General features: G+C 35.8%; 1 protein-coding gene across 9 annotated transcripts in view; it reads right to left on the bottom strand.

The window, feature by feature from the left end:
- Window positions 1–13531, bottom strand: part of STK32B (serine/threonine kinase 32B) — a 192795-nt gene that overhangs the window by 39500 nt on the left and 139764 nt on the right. For 6 of the 9 annotated variants that reach the window (XM_040556327.1, XM_040556328.1, XM_040556330.1 and 3 more), the window contains exons 8-11: window positions 9381–9497; window positions 8126–8251; window positions 3501–3632; window positions 2657–2721 (exon numbers count right to left, since the gene is read on the bottom strand). In XM_040556327.1, the coding sequence (XP_040412261.1) occupies window positions 2657–2721; window positions 3501–3632; window positions 8126–8251; window positions 9381–9497 (440 nt within the window). The remainder of the gene's footprint in view (window positions 1–2656; window positions 2722–3500; window positions 3633–8125; window positions 8252–9380; window positions 9498–13531) is intronic. The other 3 variants (XM_040556333.1, XM_040556332.1, XM_040556331.1) reach the window with 1 other exon arrangement.

The raw sequence follows: 13531 nt of genomic DNA, 5'->3' as shown, positions 1-13531 counted from the left end.
CAGGAAGCCATGTACAGTTCAATCCAACATATAAAGAAAACAGCTAACATTGTGACTCCAATTCTTTCTTTCCGAGTTCTTATTTTAAGAAAACACACCTGCCTTATCATTCTCTAGTGTATGTTTGTGCTCTCTGACTGTACACAACATCTTACTTCTTTGCAATTCTTCAAATCGTTTCATCCTCTCTCATTAAGTAGTAAAAGTGAAGATATCAGCTACATAGTTAAACCACAGTCCAACCAAATAAATTAAGGTCAAGGACAATGCAAGTCTTACTGAGAAAGTATATTGCTGAACGCTGCTATCTGGAAAAAACATTAGTTCTTTTAACTGTGTACTCATTTGACTGCATGGCTTAGCTAAAATGGATTCTTCCTTCCTCATTCTCTCATTTTCCTTAAAACATTCCCATAAATACTCATTACAAATTACCTAACTTCTGAAAGCAATAGGAAAATGAAAATGTACACATTCTCTATTTGCCAGCATTAATTTGCACTATTAAGTTATTTCATTTGGTCTCTTGATTCTTTTTTGAATTATTTTCAGCATAGTGAGACTTTTCTTTAACCGAAAAGTTCGGTTTTTCCTCCTGTACTTCTTTGAAAGGAAATTAATATGGCTTATTCAAAGATTTGTAATATCTGTTGTGGGATGAAAGATACAAAGTTAAAAAGAGACACCGTTTGGGATTATCAACAAGATGTTCAATAAAAACAAAGTCTGCTTTTCATAGGAGATGTTTAGCAAGTACTGCACTGCAAGATGTGGAATTGCAATGGTTAATACTGCACTCTATCGGTATGACATTACTACATGACTCTATGTTGCTCAATTAGAAACACCTGATTATTTATTTATTTATTTATTTTTCCCTAGCCTACTTCTAGTTTGGAGTTTCTTTTACCTTGAAATATGGGCTAAATTTTTTCATCTATGATTTCTTAGGATTTACGTGCTACTCTGTGCCACTGAAGTAAACTGAGTGGAAGGCTTATATCACAATGAAATGTGACTTTTTAAGCTGACTGTAATGAATATCTAAGTAAATATGCAGATATTTTCAAACAGCTAGACTATATAATCAGTTCTGCTCTGTGCAGAGGAACGTGGATGAATATCAAAACATCCAGCTGTGCTAATCTGAGACTAATTTAAAACTAATCTGAGACTTCTTGAGATTAACACCTATGCAAATGATATAATCACTTACTGGATATGGTTTTCATAGGAACAGCTCATGTCTTTGGAAATCCACGTAAATGCATCCTCAACCTGTACACCCAGTCCTAAGCCTGTACTCACAGGAAGCTCTAAGGAAACCCAGGGTGAGTTACACTGGCATACACTGTATAGCCTCTTCTCTCCACTATGATATCTGTGTCTGTTGTTGTTCTTGTTTTGTTCCTATTAACCTGAATTTACTTTGTGCTTCAAAAATTTGACCTCTGCTTCTCCCCAAATTTGTTTTTCTTTAACTTTTTTTCTTTTTGTCTTTGAAAGGTATTACAGAAATTTCTCTGTGTCCTTCTTCAGCTCTAACACAATTTAAATAAATGATAGGGATCTGGCATAAGACAACACAGGATCTGTTGTGGGTCTATACAAGATATTTTTCCTTTAACTTGCCAAAGATAATCTAGCAATGCCTGAAACACATATTCTGAATAAAGTGCATGTGTTTTAGCCTTCTCTTCCATTTTACTGGTATTCCATTTAAACTTTTTGATCTCTCATCAGCCTCTCAGAGTCCTTTGCAGCAGAAAAACAGGGTGCTAATTTCTTTTATGACATTGTGTCAACTGTGCAAAGTTGACAATGCCTTTCCCAGTTTTAATTACATAAAACAGTAATTACTTGCATTATAAGCATTAAGATATTCAGAACTTTTACATTAATTTCTAACATTTCACAACTCCATTAGAAAAGCTTGCAGATATAATTAGGTCAAATGAAACCACGGAACATACTAGGATGAAATGGAAAAAATTGATCAAAGGCACAAACAACTCTCCTGTTACGAGCTATATCCATAATAAAAACAGGTCCAGAGTGGCTCTAATACAGTAAACAATCTGAAATGTGGTGTATTAATAGGACTAGGAAGATTATTGACATCCCTGGGATTCAGACATGTGTCTCTACTGATTCTGGCTGATACCTAAAATATGAAGCATTTTCTCTCTGTCTGATGTAGTTTTAATATTTAGTCCTGTTGAAATAGCCTATGATGAAATAACCTGTTTCATGGTGGTGAAATACGAATAGGGTTTCCAAGTCAGAACATTTCAGTTCATATCATCAAAATTTCATGAGGTGTCATTTCCTTTGGTGTTGTCTGAATTGTGAAAAAGCAGCCCCTTGTATATTATTCCCTTTCCTTATTTGTTAATGACTTATCTGGAGAAGTGTTGGTGACATTTACCTTCTCTCTATAACATACTTTCACCATAAGCACTTCTGCTTGCTTTCAGAGATGGAACTACAAAACTGTCACACCAGAAACTAAGAGGAAAAAGTCATTGGAAACCCAGCCTTTTAGCTGCTGCTGCTGTGATCATTAATCACTTTTCTTTACACTGGAAGAAAAAAAAATCTTTCTCAAATTAATTTCAGTAGTGAATGCTAAACAGGCGTTTAGAAATGCACTTACTTCTCTCTGTTGAATATGATGAATTCTTTCCTAACGGTTTCCAAGCACTGCTGCAGGTGTACATTCTTCAAAAGACAGCATGAATAGGTTGATTAAAAGTGACAGAAAATCGTAGACAAAATCACAACAGAAATGATACTGAACAAAACATCTTATGAATGAATACTACCAAAAGACATTTTGAAGACTGTTCAAAAGTGGGCCATGATAGCACAATCAATCTTTCTTTTGGGAGATGTTCCCCACAAAGAATTCCTGAGGATTTTTAATTCTGATAGCTCTAAGAAGAATAGTTTGTATGAGCATTCAAAATTATCAGGAGTAGCAACAGAAGTCATTAAAAAAATCACTGAATTGATATTTCAGGTTTCAGAAATGGTTATTTCTTAATCTCCTCAGAGGTTTACACTGTTTATACAATGGGTCTTTCTATGTGGAACACATTAGTCAAGTCCATGAGAGACAGCTTTAAAACATATATAAATAACAAGCTTTCCACTGCATACTTTTCATTTTTGGTACTAGCAGTGAATAAATACTCCTCCTAACTATCTGTCCATGTGTGGGAAGCTTATTTGCTAACTGGCAACACTTCTTCATACTTTAAATGAGCATCTGTGAGAATCTTTAAATTGACTATAGCTACAACATGCTGTTACTATTTGACTGAAATAAATGGTTGTTTTTCATCTTGCTTTGGAAATGGTTTATGCAACTATATGTAAAGTGGCAGACATGGGGACCAAGACTATTTTCAGAGATGGTAAAATTGAAATTATATTATTATGCCCATTAGAGAATATAAATTAAATGCCACTGACTGAAGCCACAGCCTACAACTTACCAGTGGGCAGGTTTCCTTAGCTCCATCCTTGGATTTATTTTTGGCAAGTCGCTTTTTCTTTTTATGGAGAGGCTTGGACTCTAAAATCATTTCTTCAAGTTCAAATGTTGGATCACAGTTCAGTCTTCCTTTCTGGTACAAAAGGATTCAAAGTCACTCTTTGAAGAGCCATTGTATTTTTTTAGTTTGTCTGGCCAATGTTAATAGCATTAATAATGAGCTGGCTTCCCAAACACAGCTGTAAAATGAAAACTATCTTTTTTTGGGCCTGGAGTCATGGTTAAAGTTTAAATAAAGGTATTAAGATAAAAATCATATTATAAAGAAAGAATAAAGAGTTAGATCCTCTGAGTGACTAGAATTATGTTATCCCAATGAGAGGAATCTGATGCAAGGTCTTCATCAGAATATAAGTTAGCGTCTTAGAACTTCAATGGTAACTGTAATGGTGCAGGAAGAATGAGAGGTACCTCTGAGACCTGACTTACAAAAATGTGATTTTCTGAAGAGCTGCAGGTAGATTCTGTTACCTTGATCCTATACATGATGCCAAAGGAAGAACTAGTAGTTTTTAAAGTGTTTTGTTTGTTTGTTTTTCCTGTTAAAAGCATTTATATCCCCATAGAATAAACTCAAAAACTGACTTTATTATTATTAGTTTCATACCCATTACATACATTACCTAAGTATTCTGGACTCTCCATTTTTACATTAATTTATGAAGCTTGAACCAAATCTTAAGATTTGTTGTTGTATCAGGGAGTCCCTGATTAATAAGGGTGATTGGGAATACCATTTCTATATGGTCATTTCCTTCCTTGATTTTGAGATCTGTTCATCACAAAAGTTTACAGGAACATAGGTTAGGTCTTGAATTATTATTTATTATTCTATTTGTTAATAAAGTATAGCTGTCTTTTCACAGCATTTGGGATGAACTACACATCTCTTATTTAGGGATAAAATCTAGGTTATGTTCAGAAAATTTACAGAAAAGCTTCAGCAGAACCCAGTACAATAGTTGGCATCCAGACTACTGGATCATTGTTTTGTTACTCCTATGATCAGAATAACATGAGCTCCTTTCTTTTCCTCATTCTCTCAAAGCATTTCAAAAAATTTGCAAACAACTTGAACTGTGTGATGGATTGCTTCAGGAAGTGGATCTTAAAAGCAGACTGTTTTCCTCTTGAACTTCTGGGAGTTCAAGCACTCTATTTTCACTGTCAAGGTGGAAGGACTAAAACAAGTCACACATATGTGGCAGATATTATTTATAAACAGTAAAATCACATCAGAAACCATTTATAAAACTTTTGGTGTCCTGCACTGAAACATTTGATTTAGAGATCACTCCATCATTTTTATTTCCAGCAACATCTATATAATCAAACTAGAATATTAAGCTCTATGCTTCCTTTTCTTGCATACTACCCAGCCAGGTTTAGAAAATTTGATTTATTTTTTCATTAGTAGAGGTTTATAACTTATTTATGTTTATTTATAAATAAATAAATATTTACTTTTGATCATTCTCGGTTCTTTTTGTGAGCACGTGCAGTTTTAAGACTTTTTTGGAGCACTTTAAAATTACATTACTTCTGAAGTTTAAAAAATGAAACCAAATTACACTTAAATAATTTCTTGCTTCCTTTATCAAATATTTAACAATACAAAAAGCTATAAATAATTTATGACTCCAAGCTGAATATAAAGAAACTAGGTAAATTATAAAGAAATACATGTAGCAGTTAAGTAAGAATGATGTCCATGGATCAGACTGCAGAGGGAGAAATTAATCTATGGGGGCATTCCTATCACATGCTTCCCATGTGCCTTGTTGCCTGGAGAAGGGAGGCAAGCTCCTGTCTGAAATACCAATCTGTAAAAAAGGTATAAAACTCTACCCAGACCACAGCATATATTGACTTCAACTCACCTCTCACCCAAAGACTAGAAACGAAATATTTTGTTGCGTGGCCCCAGTTAATCAGTGAATACTTTGCTTGGCCAAGAGAGGGAAATGTTCTTGGAAAATCCCTGTCCAAACCTGATGTCCTGAAATACCAAAGCATACTATATAAAGATGTGTCATCCTGGAAAAGACACTTTGACTTTCACCTTGTCACTGATTTTCCTAATATACCTGATAGATCAAGTGGAGAAAGTCCTGCAATATCAACCTTTATCCTGAAGTGTCTAGTAGACTTTTTAATAGGACTTGCAGATTAATCTGTGTAGATAAAACCGTTTTACTATTATTTGCTTTTAGACATAGAATATTATTTTCCTAGCACCAAGTGAGGACCAGAGTCTTCCAAACTGAACCTTAATCTTCAAATTTCTGAACTATTCTGGCTATTAGATTTTACTGGTATCATTTTCCCTCTTGCAATTCTTCTTCAGTTGTAAAATGAGGAAAACAAAAATGAGTAAGTCAAGAAATTTTAGGTTTTGAATCCTTTTCCATCTAATTGTCTTTAGCGCCACAATGTTATTTGAGCAAATTAACTTTCTCAAGTCTTACTTCTGTAATGTCTCCAAAATATGAGTGAGATGAATTCCAATATGACAAGAATATATGTCTTTGGATGCATATTTAATGGTAGAGAGTTGAAAGTATTTCAGGAAAGCTGCTTCTTTTCACAGTCTCCATTATGTTCACCATTGTCAAAAACAGCCACAGAGAAAAAAACACTTGGCCAACAGAGCAGTACCAGACTGATAGGTTCCACAATTCTTTCTGAAGTTGTATCTAAAATGACTTTTTTTCAGCCTCCTTAGGAAGTCAGGAACTTAGATACACTCTCTCAGGAGTAAGGTACCCTCAAATAAATCTAAACCCAAGTGGAAAGAACCAAACATCCACATAGGAACTTTGAATTAAGGAGTTCAAGATGTTCCTCTATGGCTAGATAGAGACCATTGGTTGTGCCCAGACTCTGGGCAGACTGGGCGTGAGCCAGCTGTATATGGAAAATTTGCAGTGGCAACTACAGTCAAAATACCACACCTCACTGTTCAGCAGACAGGGCTAGCAGAGTGACACACATCACATTAGTTGGCTGTACACTCATGTCCAGTCCTCAGGAGCAAGTGAAGATGGAGTTTATGTCCCTAGAAATTCAAACATGAGCTGTAGCAGGGAGAAGACCAAAGAAATGTTTGGGGGAAGGATAATGCTGGGAGAGAAATGAAAGCAGAGAACAGGTTTGCCAAAGACAGACGTCAGTATCTGATTTTGCTGAAGCAGGTTGAAGTCTTTTCTCTTGATTTTAAGCCATAAAATATGTACCTACGCATAAATGGGCTTTAGAGAATCTGGGACTGTAAAGTCCATATCCCTGGATCCCTGTGTATACTGCATATTTGCAGTATAAAATAATATAAAATAATTATAAAATAATAATAACAATATAATAATAATATAATAATAATATTATAAATAAATAAAATAATATAATAATAATATAATAACATAATAATTGTATAATAATAATATAATGATTATATGATAATTATATAATAATAATAATATAAAATAATTATAAAAAATATAAAGGGTATGGGAAACCCTCTCCTTGATTGTTGTGCTAGTTACCTGTTGAGTTTCTGGTCTTTCCCTACGCTCTGTGAGGGAAGCCCTGTTTGTCCACCCACAGCTCTACTCCTGCAGGATGTTGCTCCAGGAAGGGCTCTGTTCAAGTGCCAAGAAACGCAGAAAACAGTCCTAGCATTGCCTTGGCAACCCACCTGGCTACCTCTGCTCCATTAGGAAATTCTCTCTCTCACTCAGCTCCTGCAGGGCTGGATCCTGTCCCTATCAGATTTAGCAAGAACTCTAACATGTACCTAGGTGAGGACAGGATCCAGCTATTCCGCATTTCTTGTCTTTATTCACAGTTGCATCAAAAGAAAAGAAAAAAAAATCCTTAGTATGCTACGTATGTATTGTTTGGAGAAGAATTATGGTGCAATATAGCTTCTATATCTGAACAAAGTGAAGAAACATGTTAACTCCACAGTCATTGCCTTTTATTCATGGTCCTCAAATCCATTCAACTTCCAAAGGAACAAAACCAAAATATTCAGAAAATATCAACAAAATGGAATCACAGAAAAACGAATTCCCACAAAATCGTCTCACAGAATCTGAATGTTTTAATGTAGGAAACTTGCAGAAAGGAAGTAGGTCAGTCTTTTTAACCTTTTTTTTTTTTTTTTTAAAGTGAAAAATGGTCAGAATATTAGGATATTAAAAAGTCTTGTAAATGTTATGCCAGATATCTAATTTTCAGAAAAACAACAATCTTCTTGGCATTCTTTGGCTCAGAGTTAACACTGACAATCTGTTGCTCTAACAGCTGAAATGCAAAGTCTGGAAAATATCTTTTATTTGAAAGAGAACAAAACATGAACCAAGGTTAATTAGTTTTTATTGTGGTCTAATGAAATGGGCCAAATTTTCTTAGCTGTGACTGAGTAAACAAAAGTAGAATCCAAAGTAAAGCTTCTGTGAGAGGTAAATCACTGAAGACCAATAAATACATGTGTAAACAAGTAAAACAGCAGTGATAATTAAAGTTGGAATTTGCAAACGCAGTTCAGCTGCAATATCAACTTACATTAGGAACAAAGCCTGGGGTCACAGATTTCTCTAGAACAGCATCCCAGTTGACATCAGCTAGGTATGGAGAGCTTTGGATATCTGCGAGACTTGAAAGACGGCACTCTGCATCCTTAGTGAGGAGCTGTGATCGAGAACAAGGCAGTTTCTAAGGGACCGGATGCCATATAAAATAGTAAATGTGTCACACCCATAAATTGTATGTTGCAAAATTAGAGTGAGCAAATGGTCAAGGGATCCTCTAACAACTCCTAGCAGGCACAATCTAAAAAAATGAAAGTAATAACTCATTTGATATTAATCTAATTTAATTGCCACCAGACAGCTATTGCAGGCCTGAACTGTGTACATGAATTAGTAACAAAAGTTTTTGCAAATAGACAAGAGTCCAAGTGATATGAAACATCACAGTTCAATGCAACCCCAGTTTGCATTTTGTCTTCAATTTATTTGAAGATATAGTTACCCTGAACATCCTGGCAGCAATTAAAATTAACCACTTCGTTGCTCCATCTATCAAAAATATATTGCTCATAGCTGCAAAGGAAATTGATCTTTTGTTGCTCTATTCGCACATTCACAAATATTTCCTGCTCAGAATCATCATTATAGATGATTTGAAATACCTAAAAGATAGATGAACCTTGCAGCATGGCCAAAAAATTAAAACAAACTGGGATTTTAGGAAGAAAGCAACTTGCAGTGTCATGATGCATTCAGAAAGAACCCTATCTTGTAGCTTAGTGACATTTCCAGAAAAATGGCTTGACTTTTGTTGTTGCAACTATAGCAACGTGGGACAGGGAGAAATTCAGCCCTTTTCATTTCTAAACTTAATGTCTGGAAACTGCATCAGAAATTCAAAGGGCATAACAGTCCTTCCTTCCCTCTTTCACATGCACAACTGGGGCTGGAGATAATGGGGCTAAGGCACAGAGTGGGAATTACTGTTTCCCATAGTTTTGTTATCAGTTTTTGTTAGCGAATCAGTTTTAAAATAATAATAATAATAATAAAATAAAAGGTTTCTATTTCTTTCAGGCCATTAAAAGCCTGAGTTTGAGAATAAGAATAATCCAGCTTCTCAAAAGAAAATACGGCACCAACACCATTCAGAAAAGACTAGGAAAAAATACTCCCTTTTTGTCCTTGAAATTTTGACTAATGAGTGTACTTGCCAGATGACCTGCACTGTTGAAGGGGTTTCTGGGAGAAGAGAGAAAAGAGGATGGAAGGTGTTGGTGCTTTCTTACCTTTTTCAGTAATGCTATCATGCCCTTGCACCATGTAGATGAGTAGTGAACTCTTTCTATCTTGAACATGTTGAGTATCTCATCAATGGGGGTGGCTGAATGAATTTCATAGGGCCTCTGGGATAAAATTAAAGCAATATCAAGTCAGCAAGAATGGATAAAAGACTACAGACAATTCACATTTCCCTGAGCTCAGTATTGTTTATACTGGAAATATCGAAACACCAAAACATCTTGTAACAATTCTGAGGCTAATCCTTCTTTGTGTGCGTGCTCTTCTTTGGTTATAATGAATGTAATTACTCATAGATGCATTTCCTCTGCAAATTTTTCTCTTACGCTGTTGTGGTTTAACCTGGCACTCAACTCCCCCCACTTTTATTGCTGAGCATGATGCCATGTGATATGGGATACGGGACAGTCCTTCTGACAGTCTGGGCCAGCTGTCCTGGTTCTGTTCCCTCCCAGCTCTTGGTGCACACCAGCCTCCTCGCTGGCAGGGCAGCACGAGCAGCTGAAAAGCCCTTGACTTAGCATAAACACCACTCAGCAACAACTAAAACATCAGCGTGTTATCAGCGTTATTCTCATCCTAAATACAAAACACAGCACAATACCAGCTGCTAGGAAGAAAATTAACTCTATCTCAGGTGAAACTAGGACACTTGTTAAGAAGAATCCATTTTAAATTAGGTGGCTGAATAATTTTGTTCCTGTGGCATTTTATATGAAATTGGATTTGCTATTTTTTACTTGTAGTACTAGAAAGTCTTGTAATCTAAAGTGACAAAATGCAATACTGCTGGCTAAAGAAAGCTTTATCATCCTGATTTTAATGAGTAGTAGAAAGATAAATTAAGAGATGATGTATAGGCATACAAAAACCTGTGTAAGAATTACAGTAAAAATTTAGACCTTCCAAATCCCAATTCTTCTTCACTGCCCTTTTCAAAATCTAAAATTAATTAATTCACTGCATGGACCTATGGACTATATGCAGTGCCTAAATTCAATTATAGGTAAAGAGAGGCCCTAGACTTCACAGTGCTTTGTTCACAAAGATTGCTGTAATTTATCTTTTTTTTTCTTTTTTTTTTTAATGTTTGTTTTTTGTTTATTAAACATACCATTTGTAAATGAAAGTACTACCTATAAATGTATTTTCTTCTTAATTATTATATATGTATTTTTTAAAGGCATGCGTTTCTGAAGCAAGTTAGAATGTTACTCTGTTGATGTACTTTTTAAAACTAGGATAGAGTGTGGATTCCTTGTGAATTAAGTTGTACCCAGTAGGTAACAAATGTGTGATACCTGATATAAGATCTGCAGCCAAATGCCATAAGAGCAACAATGTGCAAATTGATGGATCATAATTCATACAGTACACAGAGTTACCTTGAAATCCAAGATCCTCAACAGCAGAGAGCTGACACTTATTGCCTTCAATGAGAACTGAATCACCTTGACTTTTTCAACAGGTTATTGGCACATTTCTAGGGATTAGTTATGTAATCTGATAATGAATTATAACAACTCCTCATAAAGGGCCAGCAAATATTTTTATCTTGAGAAGATTCATGTACATGTTTAACTTTGAATAAGTATGGAACCAAGTCCAAGTCCAAGAATCCCGCCTACTGCTTTTTTCCTTCATCCTCATTTCACTTAGTCTCCACTGAGGACATGGTATATACAGTCATTGTCTATGACATGGGAACAGACTAACAAGTGTTAAGGTATGCATCATGGACTTGGGGAAAAAGAAAAATTTGATGCCAAGCTTTACTTTTTTGTTTGTTTATTTGTTTGGTTTTTGGGTTATTATTTCTTTTACTAGCAACTGGCTAAGGAGAGAAATGTGCATGCGATGTGTGAAATGCTCATCCTATTGTGAATTATCAAAAAAAGAAGAAAAAATAAAGAAAAAAAGAAAAAAGAACCAGACTGCTTAGCACCAGTTGCAGCTGTAGCTGGAATCTCCAGCCTCATTTCCAGCAATGTGCTGCAATGCCTTTGACCAGAGACTCCTCTGACAACTCTTCTATCAATAACATTAGAGGCAAATAAAAAAAAATTCAGATCAACAAAAAGCAACTCATCTTTGCTTAGCTCCTCTTGAACTCAGGCAGGTAACTTCATATGCTACCCACAGCTCAGAGGTGTAAAATGATTTAAAGAACCTCATTATTTTTTTGCTTGCTTGCTTGCTTGCTCCTTCCTTCCTTGCTTCCTTCCCTCCTTGCTGTCTTTCACCTTTCCTTCCTTCTCTCCCAGTACACAAGGATATGCCGTGCTCCAAATGGAGAGAGCCATATCTCCAGGTGGCTCTGCCCATTGACACATTCTCCTCTTTCCCCAGGGCTGCCGTAATAGGAATGGGTGGGCTGCATGGCGGAGGAGGGGGCTGCTGGCCTGCTATTTTAATTTGGAGCCTTGCACGCGTGAGCCGTCTCTTTGCAGCCATCTGCACAGTGCTGCTGCTGCAGATGGAGCTTTGGAGTTCACGGTTTTTGCAGACGGTGATATGCCTCAAGTTAAGCACAGTTCCACAACCCGCCACTACTTCCCTTGTCATCACCCCTGTCAGTTTAGGTCTTAACTAGACTAAAAAAAAATTAGAAATACAATTCAGGAAAAATACACCTTTTCCTAGTCTATACAAAGGTGTGTGCTGCCAAGTCACCCTCTGCCTTGCTGAGTGGGCAACGGCTGCTCTTCAGAAGAAAACAAGCAGCTGGCTTGGTTGACTAGAGCATGGACAGATGGCAATGTTTTCATTTTAACAGAACATTTTGGTTCAGTCTCAGCTTTGCCTTATCTCTAGCCAGACAGACATTCAGAGACAACTGTACTGGTCTTGGCAAATGGATACCTTTCTAGATGGTTTTTCATTTATTGAAGTGACTATGCAGCTTTTGTGATTAGTCTTGGGAGTTCAGCTATCCTTACATGATCACGCATTGTGCTCCTTTCTTGGAGACACTCTGGTGAAAGGAGTGATATAAAAACAGCTGGATATTTTTTCAATGTATTATATGTCCATCCAATACTTCCCTCTGTGGCTGGGGTTCAGAATGTGTTTTGATTATCATTGCCAGAACTTTGCTCTTCAGGTTAAAATTTTCCATCTTGGGAAGAATGTCAGGTAAACACCCAGTAATTTTTTGGAGAATGATGATAAAGAAAAAATACAAAGACTTTTTTTTTTTTTAATATGTTTTTAATACACCTAGCGTTTGAGAGCAGGAACTGATATTTGGCATGGGAGAGATCTTTGTATCAGGAGTGTGACTTTTGCCATTCCTATGGAAAGAAAAAAGTTTGGCAAAGATCTAGATCTTTGAAAAATATAGCTTCTGGATTGACGTAACAATGAAACTTAGTTTTCTCTCTAAAAATGGGAATAATAATTGTTTTTTTATTCCCAGTTTCCTTTATTTGTCATCCCATATGAAACTGTGAGATCTTTGTGGGATGAACTGTTTTACATTACAAAGTGCTTATCAGGACAGGATAGAAGTACTGTGCTAGTGCCATATAATAATAAATAATCCTCCCTTAAAGACAGCATGCTGCAGTGCAACGAAATCTTTTTGCCAAAGTAGCCAAAGTAGGAATTAAGACTGTTAAAAACAAAAACAACATAAAACAACAACAACAACAAAAACCAGTTACTTTAACTATATGTCATTATCCTTAAATGGTATCTAAATTACTGTTTTCCATAGGGAATAGTAAATATTTAAGCAACCAAATTAAGCCCTTTGAACCAAAATGGAAAAGAATTTTCCATTATCTTCTGTGATATTTGACCATGCTCAGGAAGATTTTTCATTAAGCTTATTCACATAATTGATTAGATAACTAATGGTTGTACTGGCAGATAAGCATTTTCCGTAGTTGGGCCAAGCATCTTAGGATATTATATTAGCTCTTTTAAGGTATTAGCCAAGACAATCAAAGATATAGTAAAGCCTGAAGTAAACCATTATTTGGAAAAAAATGTCATTATTTCCAATTCAGCACTTTGAGTAGCCATTAAAACATTTGGCTCTTCCTGAGCACACACTGAAAGCCTGCATCCACTTTAGGCAAACTTTATAACGTAAATGAGTTTGGGGTGAAACTTTCCCGAAAATGTTTTCAGC

Source organism: Cygnus olor, chromosome 4, assembly GCF_009769625.2.
Source record: "Cygnus olor isolate bCygOlo1 chromosome 4, bCygOlo1.pri.v2, whole genome shotgun sequence".
Taxonomy (NCBI): Eukaryota; Metazoa; Chordata; class Aves; order Anseriformes; family Anatidae; genus Cygnus; species Cygnus olor.
This window is presented reverse-complemented; position numbering and strand designations above follow the sequence as displayed.